The sequence below is a fragment of the Martes martes genome, assembly GCF_963455335.1.
Source record: "Martes martes genome assembly, chromosome: 14".
Lineage (NCBI taxonomy): Eukaryota > Metazoa > Chordata > Mammalia > Carnivora > Mustelidae > Martes > Martes martes.
In genome coordinates this window covers 30435576-30460631 of record NC_137902.1, presented here as the reverse complement: position 1 = coordinate 30460631, position 25056 = coordinate 30435576, and the positions used below count along the sequence as shown (strand labels likewise).

General features: G+C 38.9%; 1 protein-coding gene across 1 annotated transcript in view; it reads right to left on the bottom strand.

Moving 5' to 3' along the window:
- The window catches only part of ARHGAP19 (Rho GTPase activating protein 19), a 63657-nt gene that overhangs the window by 25252 nt on the left and 13349 nt on the right, over window positions 1-25056 (bottom strand). The window contains exons 2-6 of the mRNA XM_080823381.1: window positions 13103-13368; window positions 11964-12044; window positions 10056-10265; window positions 7283-7509; window positions 4390-4476 (exon numbers count right to left, since the gene is read on the bottom strand). Coding sequence (XP_080679507.1) covers window positions 4390-4476; window positions 7283-7509; window positions 10056-10265; window positions 11964-12044; window positions 13103-13368 — 871 coding nt within the window. The remainder of the gene's footprint in view (window positions 1-4389; window positions 4477-7282; window positions 7510-10055; window positions 10266-11963; window positions 12045-13102; window positions 13369-25056) is intronic.

The window sequence follows — 25056 nt, the reverse complement described above, 5'->3', positions numbered from 1 at the left end:
CATCGGGCTCCCTGTTCGGCAGGGGGTCTGCTTCTCCCACTGACCTCTCTCCTCTCATGCTCTCTCTCTCTCTCTCTCTCAAATAAATAAAATAAAATCTTAAAAAAAAAAAAGATTTTTAAGAATTTTAATCTACTTCTTGCCCTTACAGAGCCTAAAAGCAATGATACTCCAGAAACAATGAGTGTAACTAGTGTCACTCAAAGAAACCAGGGCTCCTTGAAGAAAATAAGTGATTCTAGGCCCAGGGCAGAGCAAATGCAAAGTGAGCTGGGGACATTTTTATGCCAGGAAGGAAACAGACTAATGGAATCCTGTCAAAAAGACACAGCAGGAAGAGCTTGCAAGGGCTCTCAATGGCCAAATCTGATACAAGTTGAAAATTAAAATTAACTGAAATTGACTAAGATTTTGAGTAACTACAAGCCTATGAGTCTATAGAGATGTTCATAGAAACGGAGGAAAGGAAAGCTCTCTTCCAAAGAAAAACGTCAACTAATAAAGATTAAACAGTAGAATTAGAAAACCACTGTTTTGTAATACCCAATATAATCATAGGTTCCAACAGGATTATCAATGGATGCTAAAATCATTACATTAGGTAATCACCCTGCAGGTTACTTACTAATTGCGAAGAGAAAAGTATACCTTTATAACTGAGAGATATGGCACTTAGCAAAATTAGCATCCCTGAGAGGGAGACAATCTGACATCCTGTGCCTCCTAATGTGATGCAATCTGACGCAACAGAATGTACACAAACACCGCCTATGAAGCTTCACCAAATACATTTAATGTGAATCTAATCAAGCCTCTAGACCTAACTTACAGTTTACAGGAACTACAAAAAAAAGGGATAGAGAACAAGTCAAATAACCTTGAGAAAACAATAAGACAAATTTAGGATATGGAATATTCTGTAACTCAATTGGCCTGAATGCGTCAACAAATCAATGACATGAAGGAAAAGCATCAGGACTGTTCCAGATTAAAAGTGTGATAATCAAAAGCAATACATAAACCCCCATTACCTTATGTTATTAAAAACAGCAGCTATGAAATACACCCTTAGGATTTACTGGGGGAATTTGAATCTGTACTGAATATTAGCTAATAGGCAATTCTTATTAATCTTCTTAGGATAATGGTACTGTGACTATTAGGAGAATGTTCGCAGGAGATGCATGCTTCAGTATTTATATATGAAGTATTACAACATCTGCAATTTACTATCAGGGGTTCAACCAAAAACAAAACAAACAAAAAAAATGAATATATGGAATAAGATAAAGCAGATATGGCAAATGGTAACATTTGTTGAACCTCAGAACAGTGAGTGTTCACTGTTTTACAACTTTTATCTATATTTGAAAAACTTCAGAACGAAGTTTTAAAAAAAGAGTCTTGAGACAAAAACCTTAAGACACCTACAGTTCAATTTTCTTTTTAAGATTTTATTTATTTATTTGACAGAGAGACAGCAAGGGAGGGAACACAAGCGGGGGGATTGGGAGAGGGAGAAGGAGGCTTCCCACCAAGCAGGGAGCCCGACGCAGGGCTTGACCTGAGCTGAAGGCAGACACTTAAAGACTAATTTAATTTTTACCCTGGTAAACTATAAAGGCAGAGCTCAAAACCAAAAGAAATTTCCTCCAAACAAGACTATGACAGAGTCCATACCCACTTATTCTATGAAATTCACTTTAAAAAAAAAACAGGTGTCTGGTGGCTCAGTCAGTGGAGCATGCAACTTTTGATTTTGGGGTTGTGAGTTCAGGCCCCATGTTGGGTGTAGAGATTACTTTTTAAAAAGTTAAATTAAAAAAACAAAAACAAAAACAAAAACAGCTCTGCCCCCAAAAGACACTCTCTCTAAAAACAAAGCACAACATGGGGTGCCTGGGTGGCTCAGCTGGTTCAGTTCAGGTTAGGATCCCGGAGTCCTCGGATCGAGCCCCACATTGGGTTCCTTGCTTAGCCAGGAATCTGCTTCTCTCTCTCCCTCTGCCCCTCCCCCCACTCATGCTCTCTCTCAAAACCTTTAAAAAAATAAAATATAATAATAAAAACAAAATAAAACAAAAAACATTCTTTGTCCTGTTGTCCTTTGTCTACTGTTCTAATCCACTTATCTAGATCTTGACCTCTAACAGATGAAAATCTTTGACCTGAGCACCTAAGCCTGTGATGCAGCCCTTTGTTTGCCAGCCTACTAAGATTCTGATCTTTCATTTCTAAACTCTGGACTCTGGATCACTCACCATCCTACAGTCAATAAATCCTAGGGTGGCCTCTATGTTCACACCCTGCATTTACTACAAAACTATAGTCATCACAATAGTATGCTACTGGTATAAAGACAAACATATAGACTAACTGTATAGAACAGAGAGTCCAGAAATAAACCCTCACATATATGGGCAAATGAGTTTCAATAAGAATGCCAAGACTATTCAATGGAAAAAGGACAGGTTTTCAACAAATGATGCTGGGAAAACTAGATATCCATAGCAAAAGAATAAGGCTGGACACTTACTTAATACCATATAGGAAAATTACCTCAAAATAGATTCATAACCTAAATATAAAACCTAAAACTGTAAAAAAATTTTTTAAAAAGCATAGAACAAAAGCTTTGCAGCACTGGATTTGGCAGTGATTTCTTAGATGTGACACAAAAGGCACAGTCAACAAAAGGAAAAAAATAAACAAATGGGAGACTTCACAAAAAATTTTCAATTTTGTGTACCAAGACTCTATTAACTGAGTAAAAAGGCAACCCACAGAATGGGAGGCAATATTTGCACATCATACATCTATCCAGATATATATAAAGAACTCCTACAACTCAACAATAAAAGACCAACCCAATTTAAAAATGGGCAAAGGCCTTGAACAGACATTTCTCCAAAGAAGACACGCAAACAAGCAATAAGCACGTGAGAAGATGCTCAACGACTCACGAATCATTAAGGAAATGCAAATCAAAACTACAATGAGATACCACCTCATAAATATCACCAAAAAAACCAAAATAACAAAGTAACTGTTGGTAAGGATCTGAAGAAATGGGAAATCTTGTACATCACTGGCAGGAATGTAAAATGATACAGTCGCTATAGAACACAGTATGGCAGTTCAGTGAGAATCACCATGTAATCTAGCAATTCCACTTCTAGATACCCAGAAGAATTAAAAGTAAAAGCAGTGTCTCGGGGCGCCTGGGTGGCTCAGTGGGTTAAAGCCTCTGCCTTCGGCTCCGGTCATGATCCCAGGGTCCTGGGATCGAGCCCCGCATCGGGCTTTCTGCTCAGCAGGGAGCCTGCTTCCTCCTCTCTCTCGGCCTGCCTCTCTGCCTACTTGTGATCTCTGTCAAATAAATAAATAAAATCTTAGAGAAAAAAAGGAGTGTCTCAAAAAAGATATTTGTATACCCATGTTCATAGCAGCATTATCCACAGGAGCTAAAACATGGCAGCAACCCAAGTGTCCTCAACAGATAAATGATAAGCAAATGTGATATATACAATGAAAGGGATATTACTGATCCTTAAAAAAGGAAGGAAATTCTGACAAATACTACAACGTGGATGAACCTTGAAAACATGCCAAGTGAAATAAGCTAATCACAAGAAGTGTGATCCCACTTATATGAAGAACTTAGTCAATTCTCTCTCAATTCTCAGCTTTTCCAGATGGCAAGACACTAAAATTGAGAAATTCACTATCAGTAAAGTTTGTTCTACAGAAAAGACCAAGAATATGACTGTGCAAACCTTTTGTTTGAATCTTAGAAACATCAAAAGGTCAAAATTTCCAGTCATACAAAGGGCCCTTTCAAGAGAATAAAGATCGTCTCAATCAAATCAGAGGGCCTCTAGGAAGCAAAAAAGGTAATATCCCTCAGTCTTCTCAGCAGTAGACCATGGTAGAAAAGGGTTTGTCTTCAAAAGATCTGTATATGTGGGTTTTGTCTAATGGAGTGACTCCCTCTGAAATCCATAGAACCACAAAGTTGAGAAAATTGTGTGGCCAGAAATATTGAGAGTTTGGACTAAAAGGGACAAAGTACAAAATGAAAAGAGATTGTCAGACCCTCAAAACCCTACTGGCAGGAAGCAGGTAAGATAAACTCACCCAACTGCCAATACACACTGACTTTCATGAAAAAGGAAAAATGACCAGTGGAGCCAATTAACCTACTCAGCCTCCAGATACCTTTCTATTCCTCCCCACCTTGGCCGTTTTCTCTGGGTTTTGCCACTGTCCAACCTGGTTTCAAGTCCCAATCAGGGCCTTTTTAGTTGTCATCCTTATATCCCTGATGAGAATCCCACCATGCTTCAACCTCCATATCTTCTTACCACCCAAATCCCATCCCTTACTTACCTTAAAAAGTTTCTGGGAGTGTTTAATCATAAAAGCCATCCCATTGTTTAACTTTGTGATATTCTCTTGAAGGTCATTTGCAGTGACCTATTCAGAGGGAAGAAATCAAAAGAGGGGGATTAAGAGCTGGGAAATGGGGGCACCTGGGTGGCTCAGTGGGTTAAAGCCTCTGCCTTCGGCTCAGATCATGATCCCAGAGTCCTGGGATCGAGCCCCGCATCGGGCTCTCTGCTCAGCGGAGAGCCTGCTTCCTCCTCTCTCTCTGCCTGCCTCTCTGCCTGCTTGTGATCTCTGCCTGTCAAATAAATAAATAAAATCTTTAAAAAAAAAAAAAAAAGAGCTGGGAAATGGGGGCGCCTGGGTGGCTCAGTGGGTTAAGGCCTCTGCCTTTGGCTCCGGTCATGATCCCAGGGTCCTGGGATCGAGCCCCACATCAGGCTCTCCACTCAGGGGGGAGCCTGCTTCCTCCTCCCTCTCTCTCTGCCTGCCTCTCTGTCTACTTGTGATCTCTATCTGTCAAATAAATAATAAACAAAATCTTTAAAAAAAAAAGAGAGCTGGGAAATGGAAGAGATACTCCATTTACTTACCAATAAGCTTATTTTTTCAAAGATACAGTGGCTTTTTTTCCCTAACAACAGTGCTTCTAACATAATGATTAATTCTGGAAAGGCCTTTTGGTTCAGCAGGTTTCTACTGAAAATGACATAACCTAGGAGAAACCAGGTGTCCCTGAAGTTGCCAAGAAATCCTTGAAAAACAATTTTTGTTTCCTAATTCTGCTTGAGAATTACACATGCAAGCAGAGCTGCTAAAGAGAATCTAGTCTGGGATTCAAAATGGGCAGGAAGAACAGAATCTATACCAACCATCAAGGACACTGCCTCTTCAGAGAAACTGGAGTTTCTCCAAAAGGTGAGAGAACTGTCACTACTAGTTGATACCAAAGGTGACATCTGTTTCTTAAAAACACATACGGTCATTGATCTTCTTCTTGTTTCTCCTGCCTCTAAAAAAGAGCACTTGAGCATCTCTACTATCCCAAAGCCCTCAAATCTCTGTTACTTAATCTGTTTGCTTTTACCAAGATCTCTTAATACTTTTTTATAGGCAGAGATCATTCACTTTTTTCATAATTTCAGTTGGCTGGTTCTAAAATTCTTTCATTAGGAGGCTTGACCTCCTTAATACAGACAAATGTTGGTGTGTCCTTTTATTCTTACCCACCTCCCCCCCAACCTTTGTCTGGGCAGAGGTTCTTCCTGGCCTGAAAGATCACATTTTTTTCACTCGTTACTTGTTATGTAAAATATTCCATACTACTCCTTTCCCTCTTTTTTTTTTTTCTTTTTGGTAAAGTAAACTCCATGAGCCCATTGTGTGGCTGGAACTCAGGACCCCAAGATCAAATTTCAGCAAGCTCTACTGACTGAGCCAACCAGGCATTCCACAACTGCTCTCCTTAATCTTCCTTTTCTCATTTTTTACAATCCCAAAAATCTTTTATAAGTCACCATATCCTATTTCTAGTCCAACAACCTTATGAGATAAGTGATAAAGTACTAATTTATGCCCAGTTTACAGAGGAAGAGCCTAAGTATAAAAAGGGCAAAGGATGGGCACCTGGGTGGCTCAGTGGGTTAAGCCTCCACCTTTGGCTCAGGTCATGATCTCAGGGTCCTGGGATCAAGTCCCGCATCGGGCTCTCTGCTCAGCGGAGAGCCTGCTTCCCCCTCTCTCTCTGCCTGCCTCTCTGCCTACTTGTGATTTCTCTTTGTGTGTGTCAAATAAATAAAATCTTTAAAAAGGGGGGGTGAGGGGGCAAAGACACAGATAATATAGCTGGTTTGCAGCTTCCAACTCAAATATTCTGGCTCCCAATTCCATCATGCAATAAAACCCACATTATGAATGGGCAGGAACAGGGACATCTGGGTGGCTCAGTCAGTTGGGCATCTGCCTTGGTTCAGATCATGACCCCGGAGTCTCAGGATTGAACTCTGCATCAGGCTCCCTCCTCAGCTGCAAGTCTGCTTGTCCCTCTGCCCCTCACCCTGCTCATGTTCCCTCCCTGCCTCCCTCTCTGTCAAATAAATAAAATCTTAAAATATATAATATATATAATAAATAATAAATCATATATAATATATAATATAATAAATAATAAATAAAATCTTAAAATATATAATATATAAAAATATATATCATATATATCATATAAATATATAATATATGATATATATAATATATGATATAAATATATGAGATATATATGACATATATATGTGGGCAGGAACATAAAGCTACATGCCTCCAGGTCAAAAATTAGTTCAAAAGACTTTTAATAATTTATTTCTCACTTAAGTCACTGAGAAAGCCATGGTCTCAGTAATAAAAAACACATTCAGCTTTTTCCAAGGAAAGCATATCTACAAGAAATAGAAAAGACAGGATAAGGCAGGATTGTGCTATATCATCTTACCTAAAAGCTTAGTGACATTATCCTGTAAAACTGTATGGTTCTAGTCTAAATTTATACTATACAATCTTCAGAAATCAATCTAATTTTTCAAAAGCCTTTTCTGTTAAGAAGGAATAAAAAGTGACCAGCCAAAATGAGTATTCTAGTTTAGTTAGTAGCTATAATTTTCTACTAAGAGCTTCCATTAATAAATTATCTTTCAAGTTTATCAAGATTGATTTATACATGAGGTTACAAGAATTGGCCCCTTCAAGTTTAATGACTCCCAAATGAACTAACAAAGTATGTTCCTAACATTGTAAAGCTGAAGAGTAGACCTTGGAACCTTGATAACCTCACCAAGGTACAGCCCCAGGATGAGGCCAAGTCCAAGAAAACCAAGCAATCTTTGCTCTTCCCCTCAACACTCACATTTTTCGGCCACAGGACATGGGGTGCAAACATAAGGGCAAGGTTATAGGCAGACATCTTATTCTTGTCTTGTTTCTTTGCTGTCTGGTACAGGAGATCAAGCAATAACTTCAGCAAGTTACGATTGGGTGGAGGGAGAATGAGGAAGAGCAACTGGAGAGCCTCAATTTGCCGCTCCTTATCTGGAACACTGGTCTTGTTTCCTTTATCATCAAACTGCATCAAATCTTGAGGACAAAAGAAATGATTGCAAAGGAGGGATAAAATACAAGAAAAATCAACCTGCCTACTCTTATCCTCCCCTCAACTCCAACCCAAAAAAGGATGAAAAAAAGAATCAGGCATAAACACAGATTATAGCAAAATATAATAGTGTCAGTAGTCAATAATAAAAAAAATAAATAAAAATTTTAAATAGGCAAAAGACTTGAATAAACATTCCTCCAAAGAAGATATACAAATGGCCAATAAGCATTTGTATATTCTATATCACTAGCTATCAGGGAAAAGTAAATTAAAACCACAATGAGATACTACTTTATACCCACTAGTATGGCATAACCAACAAACTGAAAATGACAAGTGTTGACAAGAATGATGAGAAAAATTAAACCCTCCTACATTGCTGGTAGGAATGTAAAATGGTGCACTTTGGAAAACAGTTTGGCAGTTCCTCAGAAAGCTAAACACAGTGTTACCATATGACCCAGCAATTCCATTCCTAGATAAATATTCTTAGGGATATAGAGAAATGAAAACATGTCCACACAGATCTTTGACAATGCCACCCCCTCACTTTTCCTTACCCAGATATTTTACTGTTAGAAGAAATATGACAACGAATTATGCGGGGATAGGAGGATGATCCACACAGCTCCCCCATGGAATCAGAATCACTGTTTCTCCCCAAAGAAGCTACACACGTTATCAATAAGAACAGTCCCCTTGATAATCAGAACTTCAAAGGACACAAATAACCATTTGGATATAATTCCAAATCCTGAAAATGATTATGCTGTGTTGTTTAAACTATTTAACTTCGGGGCGCCTGGGTGGCTCAGAGGGTTAAAGCCTCTGCCTTCGGCTCAGGTCATGATCCCAGGGTCCTGGGATTGAGCCCCGCATCGGGCTCTCTGCTCAGCAGGAAGCCCGCTTCCCTCTCTCGCTCTGCCTGCCTCTCTGCCTACTCGTGATCTCTGTCAAATAAATAAATAAAATCTTTAAAAAATAAAATAAACTATTTAACTTCAATAATAATTCCAAGTTTAGGAAAGGCAGATAATATTTCTAAAAACTATTCTCTGTTAACATGAAACTGAAAACAAAAATCCCTTCCAGTTATCAGCAAGGCATATCAAATGCTACAATTGTGCCACACCTCAATATGATCACAAGGAACAGTGAGTCATGGGGTGGGGGAGTGGAGGATTTCAAATATTGCACTAAATTAACTCAACGGAAAAATGAACAGGATAAGCATTCTTCATGTTAACACTTATAAAAAAAAGTATCAATTTTTTCTATATCTTTTTCAAGATCCACCTTTATTTCTCTCCAAAATAATTACAAAGTTATATAACATTCTAATAGTATTTATTCATTTGTATACTTCAGATTGCCACTGAGAGTTCTAAAAGAAATTCTACCCTTACGAGATTTTACAAATTCAAAGCTAGTTTTTTAAGTAGTAAAAATTAGGGACACCTGGGTGGCTCAGTTACCTGAAAGTCTGCCTTCAGCTCGAGAAGTGATCCCAGGGTCCTAGGATGGAGTCCCTCAGCAGGGAGTCTGCTTCTCCCTCTGCCTGCAGCTCCCCCTGCTTGTGCGCTCTTCCTCCCTCCCTCCCTCTCTCTCTGACAAATAAATAAATAAAATCTTAAAAAAAAAAAAAAGTAGTAAACATTACTCAACAGAAAAACTTGTATTTTCCTTAAAATTAGAAAGAAAGAGGAAAACGCCCAAAGGCAGAAACCAAGTAAATGCAGTATGGATTTTGACGCCCCGTGCTCTGAGTGCCTATAGCAACCTAAGAGTTGTGCAGTCTAAGAATGAATTCCCCACCACACAGACATAAAAGAGAATGAGGGAAATATGAGCTGAAAATGGAACATCCACGAGAGAAAAAGAATATATGTAAGTATTTGTTTGTAAATGTGTAAAATACCTCTGAAAGGATACACTAGAAATCAATTGCCTTGGTTGCCTACAGGAAGAAAAACTGGGTATTGGGAAACAGAGGTGGGAGAGGGGCTTTTTGCTGTATACTTTTATGAATCTTTTGAATTTTGAACCGTGTGAGTGTACTGCTTATTTAGAAAACAAATAAATTATTTTCAAGAAACAAGTTTCCAAGATTACAGGTGATCTCAACTGAACCATAGTAAGACTTAGCTAAAGCCCCAAACCACCACAAATATAGCAAACTTGCAACCATCTCAGGTACGTGAATCACTCCACAGAAAAGCATTCATTTATTAAACAACTAAAATATTCAAAGTACAATGCTTTGTGATCCATCTTGTATCCCTGGTTCATCAGGGATACAAGAATAAATAAAACCCAGAATTTATCATCAAAGAAGCTGATTTAGCAAGAAAAACATGTGAAAACCTAATTAGCCAATACTACCCAGAGAGCCCAAAATATCATGAAGTCTTAACCAATTTTGGCAGAAGTACTGCTATGGGTTACAAACAACAGAAAATGCCAAACAACTTTACTCAATCCGAAGAAATGTATTCATTTACACCTCCTTCTCACCCCCTATACTCACCAGCAATTTTGAGGTGTGCATGGAAATGCTTATGAGTCAGCAGGGGCTCAGGTAACTCTCCCAGAAACATCTTCAGCAAGGTAGCAACGTCATTTGAATGAAACTCCCCTGATTCCAAGTCAATATCAGTTCCATTATTGAGAGCATCTCTTAAAATCTGTTGTCGGACACTATTCCCTGGAACTCTAAACAAACCCTCTACTCTCAAGTCTGTTTAGCATGGAAAAAACAGAGGACATGCAAAAAGAAGTTACAATTAAAATAAGTCATCTAAAAGACTATGCTTGTAAGACCTTTTATAAAGACCTTGAAGGAGGTTTTCTCCCCATTTCCCAGAAGAGTTTTAAATCTACTGGCCCCTAAGGAGACTTGTCTGAACATCCCTGAGCACCCGGAAACAGTCTGCCCAGGACCAGGCACATTCAGAGACTGAATTTTACCTAAACAATGACTGGAATGAGCTTGAAAAATAAGTTGGAAGAAAGCCAAATCTCCCAGAAGGCTCCCTCCCTTTGGTTATCTCAGACTTTGTCTGGAGGGAATGAATTCATCCATGGTAGTCTGTTGCTCCTATAAATGGTTTCCCAGTCCAAAATGAATCTAGAGTCTCTGCACTGCCCCAGAAATTAGAATTCTAACCTGTCAGATCACCTTTCGGTCTGAGACTCCCAGAAGCTTAGGATCACCCCAGTTGAACTGTTTTTCCCTTCCAACTAGGTTCTAAGCTAATCTAAGAGGATAAAGAAAGATGAGAATTAGAGTTTTGGTTCAATCTGGAAGAACCATGAGAGTTCATGTTTTCATCTTAGGTACCTATTTATTTTTGTATAGCCCCCTAATTCAGGGGTTCAAGTTCAAATGTCCGAGAGGGCCAGACAGATAATAATAAATGAATGAATGGGAACCAGAACAAACTAGAGAGTACATACTTGTGCTCCAGCTGATTGTGTCCAAGGGAGGGTCCCAGAATACTAGATCTTCCTATCACCCAAAGAATTCAAAAACCTGGACTTTCCCCATTCCCCACTGATAACTGATTTTATTTTTACTTTAATCCTTTCCCAACCAAACAAAATATGAATGTAAAGGACTCAAGTCCTTACACCATCAGTTTGCAACCTCTGCTCTAGCTCCTACCAGAGTGCCCCACATAAAAAAGTCAAAAATAAGCATTTGTATTGAATTTATCAAAGTATCACATACACCACACATTTCACAACACTCAACTGTACCAAGCACTTACAGCAAGACATAACCAGCATGACTACCACAAAATAAACAAGCATTAAGCAAAGAATATATTTTAATTATAGAATTCCAGAGATGAAAACTATCTTTAGTGATAAATCATGTTCCCTTGAGTAAAGATCATGATTCTTTATAATGTATTTTTCCAGAAAAAAAAAAAGCCTAAGTCTAGGAGAAAATGTGATTTTATAGATACTATCTAATTTATCTACATCTTTGAGAGTATAAAACAAACCAATATATGAGATGAATTTTTTTTTTTTTAACATGAGATGAAATTTAAAAGGGAATAGATTTAGGGGCGCCTGGGTGCCTCACTGGGTTAAAGCCTCTGCCTTTGGCTCAGGTCATGATCTCAGGGTCCTGGGATCGAGGCCCATATGGTGGGGTGGGGGGTCTCTGCTCAGCAGGGAGCCTGCTTCCCCCTCTCTCTCTGCCTGCCTCTCTGCCTACTTGTGATCTCTCTCTCTGCCAAATAAATAAATAGTAATCTTCAAAAAAAAGCACGGGAGGGAATATATTTAGAAACATGCCACCTAAAGTTATCATTGGTTAGTATCTTTTGTTCATTGGCACCTACTTACTCAAGGAAGTTAGCTTTCAACAGAAAACTGACAATTCTTCATTAACAAAGAATAATAAAATCTTGAGAACTCTTACTTTTGTGTAGATACTCAATTAGTTGGTATATCTGAGCAATGCCTTCCTCCGTCAATGGGGATCCAAATACCACTCCTTTTTCTAAAAAACCATACAACAGGACAGAGCTATATTTTCCATATATAGTACAAAATCATTATTCTTAAAGCCACTCACACACCCTATGTTACAGTTCAGCAAATGCTTTCACAGATTCAATAAACAGAACCTTAAAGCTGGAAGTACACCAAAAAATTCAACAACTCTCAATCAACTCTCCACAAGTTTAATATTAGTCATAGCTTCTTGAAGGCAAAGACCATCTTCTTAGTTAAGTAACAATACCTAGTGTGTTGGTATTTAACTTAAAAGAAAAACAGTGAGGCGCCTGGGTGGCTCAGTCAGTTGAGCATTCTACTCTTGGTTTCGGCTCAGGGCATGATCTCAGAGTCCTGAGATCGAGCCCTGCATTGGGCTTCAAGTTCTCACAGAGTGCATGAGATTCTCTCTTTCCCTCTTCCTTTGCCACCTCCCCCACTCCAGCCCATGCACTCTAAGATAAATAAATATAACCTTTAAACTAGATAAATAAATAAATGGAATTTAGAACCACGACTGTCAAAGTATGACAGATTATTCACTGGCATTGGTATAAGCCTGATCTGTTATAATGTTCAAACTTTTTTTCTACCATAAATGATTTTCTTATACTTAATAAAATAGTGCCTCTTTAACATCTTATCAAAAGCAGTCCACAATTTATTTTCTAGGAAGGCTTTTATTTTGGGTGACTCACAGGTATCTGCCTTATCAAAGCAGTCCACAGAATGAAAACATTTGAGAACTGCAATAAAGAATGTTCAAACTTTCTTTACTGTACTCTCCAGCTATGTCATAGGGCATGAAAATCAAGGTAACTACCTAAACTGAATCATGTCACCTTTCTCAGGGACTGATATACTTGCTTTAGTTTAGCTACTTTATAAATTTTTTTTGCTAACCTGAGATTTTACTACTTAAGAAAATGAGAAAAATGGCAAAAAAAAAAAAAAAAAAAAAAAAACTTTACATAATAGCAACTCAGTGAAAGTACAGATGTGAGGAGGTGAAGCCCAGGGAGCAGCTGTGACCTGCCCGCCCTTGACAGACACATGCCCTACCCTTTCGCTTGAGAGACATTAGAGACCGGAAGAATCCTGACGCTGGGCCGGCCCCACCAGGCAATTTAAGGTCCACTTCCCCCATCAGCTGAGCCAGCTCAGTTCCAGGTAAGTCAATGAGCCTTGTGATATTGCTGACCACCAACTCGGTGAACACTTCAGGTTTCTCATGTCGGAGTTTCTCCACAAAAAAGTCAGGATTGAAGATAACGGGCTGCCCTCGAAGGGAAGAGTCATTGCAGATAACAAAATTGCAGATGGCATCACTGAAAAAAATGAAACAAGACACTTTAGGGGGATCATTTGTGCATGTTTCTCATGCTCTTAGTCTGTTCACTGTACAAAAGAAGACAATTTGAGCTTGTTGCTATTTAGGTTATACCCACCTAGATACTTAGAACCTCTAAATACAACTTGACCCCCTGCTCAGTGGGGAGTCCGCATCTCAGTCTCCCTCTGGCCCTTCCCCTCCTCCTGCTCATTCGTGTTCTGATAAATAAAATTTTAAAAAATAAATAAATAAATAAGACCCCATTTTGCCCCTTAATGTCAGGTGTACACCATAAGACATAGATCCTTAGAGCCTCCCAAGCCCAATGGTATATTAAATCTGGTAGTCACACAGAGCACATTTCCTTATTAATACAGCTAAACCCTGAATTTTTACTGTTAAATACTAGTAAGATGCCAGACCTGACGCTGTTCTTCCTAACACAGCATGGGTAATGTTAAGGCCTTCTTGGGACTATAGTCAGTACCATACAATATTTCCCATGCAGTGTCCCAACTGTTGACAGTACCACATTTAGGCAAGTCTCAAATGCCACGGAAACCACATTGACAGCAAGCATGAACTATTTAAGAGCTAAAACTACATCTAAATAGTGTAGTAGACATTTTGGAGACATTTACTCTACCCACACAGTTCTTTGGTTCCTGGGTCCCTACACAAATGTTTGTTTTCTTTCTTTCTTTCTTCCTTCCTTCCTTTCTTTTTCTTTCTTTCTTTTCTTCCTTCCTTCCTTCCTTTCTTTTTCTTTCTTCCTTTCTTTATTTCTTCCTTCCTTCCTTTCTCTTTTTTTCTTTCTTTTCCTTCCTTCCTTTCTTCTTCTTTCTTTCTTTAAAAAATTTTATTTATTTATTTAAGAGGGAAGGAGAGGGAGAAAGAGAAGCAGACATCTCCCCAACCCCCCACCCCCACCAAGAAGGGAGCCTACACAGGCGTTTCCTAATCAGCCCACTTTAATTGAAACAGCTGCCCTTGGATTCTGTTCCTCGTAATCAAAAAGCCTTCACCAGAATGGAAGGCATTTACAAGTATATAAAACAGATATTAATTCCACCTTACCCGGGTCCAGAAATAGATTTTATTTTAAAATCCTTCAACTCTGGATGCCTCTACCCCTCTTCTAAGTCCAACCTTTGTTCAGGCAGGTTCTTCTCTCTAGGGCACTTGGAAAAATTCTGTATCTTGCTCCTAATTTCACTTCTCTGTCATTGAATAATACTAAGCAGATACGTTCTATTGGCCTCTGATCTTAGCTGGCTTTCCACTCCTACACTACCTGGAGACTATATTCCTGGCAAAGCTCCTTTGACTCTCAAGAAATATTTTCTTCCCTATTCACTGTTTTCCAATGCCTAACTACTATACTGCTTTGTACTTCTAACATGTTATGTTAAAGTACACAACACTACTTGTTTGTACCCATTATCAATCATCTCTAATGGTTTATTCTAATCCTTATTATATAAACAGTCATCTACTATATAACCAATGAGTAGACAGAACACAAACCAGAAAGAACAAGTCATCACATCTGTCAGGCAAAGTTGAAATTCAGCTGACCCATATAAATATTCCCATGATAAAAACAAAAAAAACAATTACAACTTAAAAGTCTTCCACAACATCCTAGGTACCGAAAAACTGTTCCAGGAAAAGTGACACTCTAAATATTAAATATTAGTAATCTATAATCTACTTTGTCAACACTACACAGATAATTTCTAATAATGATATAATGAAAACAAGGCATGGGAAAATTTCAAAGTTCATCACTTCTTCCTTGAAAAATTACTACATAGGGGCATCTGGGTGGCTCAGTGGGTTAAAGCCTCTGCCTTCAGCTCAGGTCATGAACTCGGGGTCCTGGGATCAAGCCCCCCCGTCGGGCTCTCCGCTCAGCAGGGAGCCTACTTCCCATCCTCTCTCTCTGCCTGCCTCTCTGCCTACTTGTGATCTCTGTCAAATGATAAATAGAATCTTTAAGGAAAGAAAAATTACTACATAATTTTAATCAACAGTCCAAATTTTCAATTGATAGCTACTAAATTCTTTCCTTTCTCTGAAATAATAAAAGAATTCACATAAAAATTTAAAATTATAAACATGTATTTTCAAGCCAAAAAGTCATTAAGAAAGAGATCTTAAACTGCTTACCGACTTAACATTTTTATATACAAGGAAAGGTTATTTTCCTTGTAAGGGTGCAAATGATTATAAGGCAATTAAAATCAAAAGCAAGTGTATCCTAAACCATTGACAAAACCTCTTTTTCTTTTAGTGTCAGCTTATTTCAGTGAAGAAATATGAGTCAATATAAAACTACTGTTTATAATCACTGTCAATGAGAAATCACTACTCTGAGAGAGCCAGAAAAATCATGAAACGTGTTAGCACTGAAAAGAGCTTATAATTTACTGAGTCTAAACTATCATTTTATGGACTTCAGATCCCTTTTAATTCTGAAAAACAGATTTCAGATCAAATCAGTTCTAACACATAAATATGCACAAATAGCATCCATTAGGGGCGCCTGGGTGGCTCAGTCAGTTAAAGTGGCTGCCTTCTGCTCAGGTCATGATCCCAGGGTCCTGGGATGGAGCTGTGCATCAGGCTCCCTACCCAGCAGAGAGCCTGCTTCTCCCTCTCTCTCTGCCTGCCACTCTGCCTACCTTTGCTCTCTATCTCCCTGTCAAATAAATAAATAAAATCTTACAAAAAAAAATAATAATAACATCCACTACATTCCTGAAGCAGAAACACACAGAGACATATAACCTTCAGACTTTTATTTTATTAATATCCCAGAGCAATGTTCAGTTAAGATCCTAAAACTTCCATCACAGGGGTGGCTGGGTGGCTCATGGGTTAAGCCTCTGCCTTTGGCTCAGGTCATGGTCTCAGGGTCCTGGGATCCAGCCCCGCATTGGGCTCTCTGCTCAGCAGGGATCCTGCTTTCCCCTCTCTCTCTGCCTGCCTCTCTGCCTACTTGTGATCGATCTCTCTCTCTCTCTCTCTGTCAAATAAACAAGTAAAATCTTTTTTAAAAAATTAAAAAATAAAACTTCTATCACAGATGACACTCCAGCACTAAACTGGATCAAATACAAAAATGAGAAAGGAGCTAGAAGCACAAAGCCCTAGCTACATAGTTTCTCAACAGAGTCCTCCCTACTTGACCATCATCTTCAAGTCTGCCCCCTCCTAAATAGGTAGAACAGGTAGAATAAGAAGTAAGTTCAAGGCTCCCTCTACCCATTCACAAAGAAGACCAGAAAAAGTTCCCTTGGAAGTCCTAACCCACAGGTAATAAGCAATCTGTTTCTTTTCACCTTCTGCTTTTTCTCCCCTTCCTTCCCATGACCATTCATTCTTGTTTTGCCTCACTTGAACGTCTTTAACCTAGTTTTTTATTTCTCCTTTTTCACTTTTTCTGAGTGGAGCACCTATCTGGTAAGACAGGATGTAAGAGAGAAAAATGATTAAAAAGGAAGTAAAATGGAAGATGGGAGATGGAAAAGACAGATACAGTGAGTTACATTTTTTTAATTACCCCCATACCACATAGCCTGCTAATCCCTTTCCACAGAATACACAATATCACAATATAAAGTTGAGAATATCTAGGAACATGATTAACAACTTAAGAGATTTCTAGGACTAAAGAAAATACTACATTTAAGTAAAAACAACTTCTTACTCTATAGTATCTTATTTTAAAACAAAGTCTAAGTTTGCTCAAGTTCAAGAAAAAAAATTAATTTCTTACATAAGTGCTGAAAGCTTCTGATGAGGCATTGGTAAAGCGAAGAGACTGGAAAAAAATTTTTCTCCTTGTTTGTTGTGACAAAGGAACCCTCCTTTCTCTGCCCCATTACAGCCTACACAAATTCCAGACATGTTAGAGGACACAAGGACACATTATGGGGCCTGAAAGGCAGTACTTATCAGGACTCTAAGCACTCATTTGCAAGCAGGAACAAAACAGAAATAAAAAATTGGACCAGTTCATTGTATTTGCCAACGTGTAGATAAAGCTCAAAAGTAGTCTCCCATCACACTAAAAGTTGTATTAGACAAAACAATCATATAATGTAAGAGTATAAGGACAAGTACTTTTATAGTATGGAGGGAAGAATGATCCCTACCTCACATCATACACAAAAAATAGAAAAAAGATCAAAATATGAAAAGCCAAACTTTAAACGGTTTAGAAAAGAAGAACAAATAATAAATGAGGCAGAAGAAATGTGTCTTAAACAAGGCATAAAAAGTACAGTCCACAAAGACCGACATATTTAACTACATTAAAATTTTAAATGTGTGTACAACAAATGACATTATGAACAAAGTTCTTTAAAAATGAAGTCAAAATGCCTCTGGAGAGAGGAGCTGGATGAAAGAACAGGAGTGGGAGAAAAACTTTTCACTGTATGTTCTTTTGTATTTTCTGGATTTTTGATTCATGTGAACATACTACCCATTCACAATAAATACATAAATAGATTTAAAATTTTAAACTAGAAAGCCAAAAACTGGGGAAAAAAACTTGTCATGCATATAAAAGGATTAGTATTCAGAATTTATCAATCTAAAATTTTATATCTAAAATTTAGAAGAAAAACACACTCAAAGAAAATGAGACAAATGATCAAGTAATTCATAAAGGAGGAGCCCTACGTGACTAACAAACATGAAAATAATCTCAACCTTAAAAGTCACAAGGGTTGGGGTGCTTGGGTGGCTCAGCTGTTAGGCGGCTGCCTTCACCTCTGGTCATTATCCCGGGGTTCTGGGATTGAGCCCTGCATCAGGCTCCCTGCTCAGTGGGAAGCCTGCTTCTCCCTCTCCCACTCTCCCTGTTTGTGTTCCCTCTCTCGCTGTGTCTCTCTCTGTCAAATAAATAAATAAAATCTTTTAAAAAATAAAAATAATTGAAAGTTACAAGGTTGGGGCATGCTGAGCATGGAAGACTACTTAAGATTCTCTCTCTCCCTCTCCCTTTGCCTCTCCCCCAGTCATGCAAGCACACACACTCTCTTTCTCTCTCTCTCTCTCACTCTGTCTAAAAAGGGGGGGAAAAGTTACAAGTATAAGCAAATTGAAGAATAGTATCTTTCCCCATCCATCGTTTTGGCAAAAACTATCAGATTCAGGCAATATCTTTTTACTCCTAGTTTGCTGAGGGTTATTTATTATCATAAGTCAGTGTTTAAATTTATCTATTTGTTGTGCAGCAGTTGATATGATTTTTCTCCTTTATTTTGTTAATGTGGTGAATGACCCTGGTTAATGTTAAACCAATTTTGCATTTCCTTTTTTCTTCTTAAGATTTATTTATTTGACACAGAGAGAGAGAGACAGTGAGAGAGGGAACACAAGCAGGGAGAGTAGCAGAGGGAGAAGCAGGATCCCCACTGAGCAGAGAGCCCAACGCAGGGCTCCATCCCAGGATCCTGAGATCATGACCTGAGCCGAAGACAGACGCTTAACAACTGAGCCACTCAGGTGCCCCAATCTTGCATTTCTAGAATGCTGTTATATTAGCATCTTTATATATTGCTCAATTTGGTTTGCTAATAGTCTGGGTTTCCATACAGATTCATAAGTGAGACTGTCATGGAATTGCTTTCTCAAAGTAGAGAGTTCCTGTGAAATCTTTCATGAGCCAAAATGGCATTAAGTGAAGAAGCCATTACCATTAACATATGGGAAAAATTTTTTGCATCCCCAGACCCCCAAAATAGCCCCTCTTAGCATTTTTTTTTAAAGATTTTATTTATTTATTTGACAGAGAGAGATCACAAGTAGGCAGAGAGGTAGGCAGAGAGAGAGAGAGGGAAGCAGGCTCCCTGCTGAGCAGAGAGCCCGATGCGGGACTCGATCCCAGGACCCTGAAATCATGACCTGAGCCGAAGGCAGTGGCTTAACCCACTGAGCCACCCAGGCGCCCCGCCCCTCTTAGCATTTTTTGATCCTACATTCCTGGTGGATGCAAAAAATAAATCAAGATAAAGCACAGATACCCACAGACACAGTTCAAACTCATGACAGCTTGCTGCTGAGATGCTGAGTATAGTTCTCGGGGAAGGAGTTTGGTGGGGCTGCTCTCAGGGTCTGAGCTGCCTCTATAATGGCTCGCTGGAAAACAAACGCTAAATGCTATTTTCACTTTTTATCTTGCTTTGTAAAAGTGGAAATCCTCTTTGGGTTTCTTTCAGTTAGTGAAAACAGGCTCTAATGTAGGTCCCTCCTAAAAGCAAAGAGGCCTAACACAAACGTTCAAAAAGCAGGGGATACCTGTACAGAGCACGATCCCCTCTTCCACAGTTTCACTTTCTGTGGCCCACAAGCAGATAACCCCCCTCTTGACATACCATCAGAAGGTCAACAGTAGCCTAACAACTACCAAAGATCCCTACATCATTCACCTCACTTCATCTGATAAAATATAGGCATTTTATCATTTCACATGACCACAAGAAGGGTGACTATAGCACAAAAGGTATTTTGAGAGAAAGACCACATTCACCTAACTTTCATTATATTATTTTTTTAAGATTTTATTTATTTATTTGACAGACAGAGATCATAAGTAGGTAGAGAGGCAGGCAGAGAGAGAGAGAGGAAGGGAAGCAGGCTCCCTGCTGAGCAGAGAGCCCGACGTGGGGCTCGATCCCACAACCCTGAGATCATGACCTGAGTCGAAGGCAGAGGTTTAACCTCTGAAGACAGATGCTTAACTCACTGAGCCACTCAGGCGCCCCTCACGATGTAACTTTGTAGTTCTTAAGAGGAACCATTAAAAAGTTCCTAAGAGGGGTGCCTGAGTGGCTCAGTTGGTTAAGCTTCTGCCTTCAGCTCAGGTCATGATCTGAGTCTGTCTTAGGTTCAGGGTCCTGGGAAGGAGCCTCCCCTACTTTTCCCTCTCCCTCTGTCTGCCACTCCTGTTTGTGTGCTCACTCTCTCTCGCTCTCTCTTTCTCTGTGTCAAGTAAATAAATAAATAATCTTTTTAAAAAAAAGTTATCTCCTCCTCTTTGTTCATGATGTTGACAATTTTTCTTTTTATTAATTTATGAATCTTATTAGAGGTTTATCCATTTTATTAGCTTTGTCAAGGTTCCAGCTTTTGATTTTGCTGAATCCCTCTATTACATGTTTGCTGTTTATTTTATTAATTTCTGCTCTTATCTTTATTACTTCCTTTCTTTACTGGATTCAGGGTAAAGGTGGTGCTGCCACTCTGTGGAATGGATGACCTTTTCTTTTTTTTTTTTTTAAGATTTTATTTATTAATTTGACAGACAGAGATCACAAGTAGGCAGAGAGGCAGGCAGAGAGAGAGGAAGGGAAGCAGGCTCCCCGCTGAGCAGGGAGCCCTATGCGGGGCTCGATCCCAGGACCCTGGGATCATGACCTGAGCCGAAAGCAGAGGCTTTAACCCACTGAGCCACCCAGGTTCCCTGGATGACCTTCTCACTAAGTGGTGCTGGAACACTTGTGATACCTACAGAGGGGGAAAGTGAAATTTGATTATCTATGTCACACTATACACAAAGATCATCAATTCCAGGTAAATGGCAGATCTAGAGATGAACAGAACGATAAACCTACTAGAAGGTAATACAGAAAAATACACTCTTGAACTGAGGCTGGGGAGATTTTTTAAATAACTTTAAAATAACACATTAAAAATATTAACCACAAAAAAGATTAATACATTTGAGTTCATTAAAATAAGAACTTGTGCTTATCAAAAGGCATCCTTAAGAAAGCCACAGAGTAGGAATATAACCAAAAAAAGGGCTCACCTGAATATACTAAGCATTCCTACTATTAGTAAGAAAAAACACAACCCACTAGAAAAACAGGCATGAAATTTCAAAAAAATCTCATAAAAAAGAGTAGCCAAGGGGTACCTGGGTAACTCAGTAGGTTAAGCACCACTCTTGGTTTAGGCTCAGATCATGATCTCAGGGTCAGCATGGAGTCTGCTTGAGAACTAACTCTCCCTCTGCTCCTCCACAGGCTACCAAACATGCACACACGCTCTCTCACTCCCTCTCAAATAAATAAATAAACAAAATCTTAAAAAAAAGTAGCCAAATGCAAAAAAAAAAAATGCTCAACATCTTTAGGTATCAAGGAAATGCAAATTTTAAAACAATGACATACTACTACCCAACAGAGTGACTAAAATTAAAGAGAATGACCAAAGTTTAGAGAAACTAACAGTTAACTCTTTTATACTGATAGCAAAGCTATAAAACTGGTACAACCACTTTGGAAAACTGGTCTTATCTACTAAAGCTGAACAAAAGTGTGTCCTATGACCCCATCAGTTCTAAAACATGCTTAATGTGTGTAGCCACAGGTGCACCAAAAATCACAAACAAGAATGTTCACTGAGGTGCCCGGATGCTCAGTGGGTTAGGCATCCGCCTTCAGCTCAGGTCATCATCTCAGGGTCCTGGGATTGAGCCCCGAATCCAGCTCCAGGCTCAGTGGAGAAGTCTGCTTCTCCCTCTCCCTCTGTCCCACACCCAGCTCTTGCTCACTCACATGCTCTCATTCTCTCTCATTCTAAAATAAATGAAATCTTAAAAAAAAAAAAAAGGTCACTGAAACATTAATTTGTAAACAGCGAAACATCCAACAGAATGCTTTTATTAGGGGCGCCTGGGTGGCTTAGTGGTTTGGGCCTCTGCCTTCGGCTCGAGTCATGATCTCGGGCTCCTGGGATCGAGTCTCGCATCAGGCCCTCTGCTTGGCGGGGAGCCAGCTTCCTCTCCCCTCTCTCTCTGCCTGCCTCTCTGCCTACTTGTGATCTCTCTGTCAAATAAATTTTAAAAAAATCTTTAGAATGCTTTTATTAAATTGTGGCATATACAATGGTATATTTTACAGCAACGAAAATGGACATACTCCAGTCAGATGCTCCATCATGGATGAATCACATAAAATGATGAGAAAAGAAGTCTCACACACACCCACCCGCCCACACACTACTTACTAAGTATGCACTGACATTTACATCAAATTTTAAGAACAGACAAAAGCATATCATTTAGCAATACTTGTTTAAGTGGTAAAATTGTAAAGAGAAACAAAGATATATTTACCATAAAATTCAGGATAATGGCTACCTTTGGGGGACAGTGATTAAGAGTACGCAAGAGGGCATGAGGGGAATTTCCACGGTGCCAGCAATATTCTTGTGATAAATCACTGAGCTATGGAAAAAGGGAGATTCATGGAAAGTAAATATGGCAAATGTTAAGGTATGTTGAAGCTGGGTAATAGGGAAATATTGACTATATTATTCTACATACTTGTATGTAGAATCACATCTTTCTAGACAAATTTTTTTTAAAAAAGAACAAGTAGCTTTGACCTAAATCTTGCTACTACTTGATGTAAATATCACAGAAAATCAAAATTAAAAGTAAAAGTTAATTTCCTCATCAAAGAAGTTTTTGCGGGGCACCTGGGTGGCTCAGCAGGTTAAGCCTCTGCCTTCAGCTCAGGTCATGGTCTCAGGGTCCTGGGATTGAGTACTGCATCGGGCTCTCTGCTCGGCGGGGAGCCTGCTTCCCCTTCTCCCTCTGCCTGCCTCTCTGCCTACTTGTGATCTCTCTCTCTCTGTCATATAAACAAATTTTTAAAATCTTTTTTAAAAAAAAGGAAAAAAAAAAAGAAGTTTTTGCATAGATGACCAGAACCAGGAGAATTAGTAGTCAGGTATGTAGGCATACAGACATAGCAAGGACTCTAGTATTTAAATGCATGTATTAGGTAACCATCCCAAAGAAGGATTAAGAGGCAAAGCTGATCAAAAAGGATAATTTGAGGGGCGCCTGGGTGGCTCAGTGGGTTAAAGCCTCTGCTTTCGGCTCAGGTCATGATCCCAGGGTCCTGGGATCAAGCCCCACATCGGGCTCTCTGCTCTGCGGAGAGCCTGCTTCCTCTCTCTCTCCCTGCCTGCCTCTCTTGCCTACTTGTAACCTCTGTCTGTCAAATAAATAAATAAAATCTTTAAAAAAAAAAAAAAAAAGGATAATTTGGGTGCAGGATAATTTGGGGGCACTTGGCTGGCTCAGTCAGTAGAGCATGCAACCCTTGATCTCAGGATCATGAGTTCAAGCCCCATGCTTGGGTATAGAGCTTACACTGGAAAAGAAAAAGAAAGAAGAAAAGGGTAATTTTTATTACCTACTTGGCTGCTATGATCACTCTTACCACTAGATGGAACTCTACATGTAAGGCGATCTGTTTAGTGAAAGGACTAGAAACAGAATCCACAGCTGAAAAATCAATTACAGAATACTGAAATGCAAGTGCTTTTCAGGCATGTTGAACCCATGAATCTGAAAAATTGAAGGCAGTGGGGAAAAAAAACAACTTATCCTGCAGATGTATCTTTTGGCTGACTGCTACCAAAATGCTACTGCATACCCACAAAACTAAATGTTTCCTCCCTAGTGAATTGCTTAACTCGATTTGTTCTCCAAGAACCACAACCTTGGCAACATCTATCAAAATAGGAGCTATATTTAAAGCTGTCTAAATCTGACTTACCACCCTAAGAGAAGTATGCACTCTCTTACTACTTTTTCAACCCTCTGGCTCTGAAACATGGCTTTCATTGTGTTGCTTTCTGGGAGAGCTATTAATAAGAATACATATAAATATTAAAGAAGTTATTATTCTTCCTTTTTCTATATATATATCAAATATGTATATATAAAATTTTTTTTAAAGCTCTTATTTATTTGACAGAGAGGGAGAAGCAGGTTCCCCGCTGAGCGGAGAGCCTGATGTGGGGCTCGATCCTAGGACCCCGAGATCACGACCCGAGCCGAAGGCAGAGGCCCAACCCACTGAGCAACCCAGGCGCCCCTGTATATATAAAATTTAAACTGGTATCATGAAAGTTGTATATATAGAGAAAGGATAAAACAGGTCCCATGTGCACAAGCTGGCAGAATTTTTAAGTAACAGAAACAGTTCAAGGTTGATTAGTATCACAAGATTTCTGGAAATTATATCCAATTTCTTAGACAAAAGTTTTGAAACATTTACATTCTAAGGGCTGCCCTTTGAGTAGTTGTCCACGGTTTTGTAATTAGGATCTCTTATCTCTAACTTAGACTCCAAAAGTCTGCAAAAGCATATCTGACCCCTATATTTGATCTCAAACTCATTTCAAAGTACTTAATTTCAAGGCAACTTAATCTGAATTAAATTAAACTAGTTAGAAATTAAAGAATTCCTGATTGCTTATCTTTTTTTTTATTTTATTAACATAAAATGTATTATTGATTGCTTATCTTCTTAACCTTAACATTTTTTTGGAAACCTGACCTAAGATTTTGTCCTATGGAATGACAATGCAATGTCCTCAGTCAAGAAAGCGAATTATACTTCCTCCAAGTATCAATAACACAAATTTACTGGTATCTATTTACTTGTCAATTTTTATCCTTTTGGGTGTCAAGAGAATTGGTATTAGTTCTTTTTTCTTTTTTTTTTTTTTTTAAAGATTTTATTTATTTGACAGAGAGAGACACAGCGAGAGAGGGAACACAGCAGAGGGAGTGGGAGACGGAGAAGCAGGCTCCCTGCGGAGCAGTGAGCCGGATGTGGGGCTCAATCCCAGGACCCTG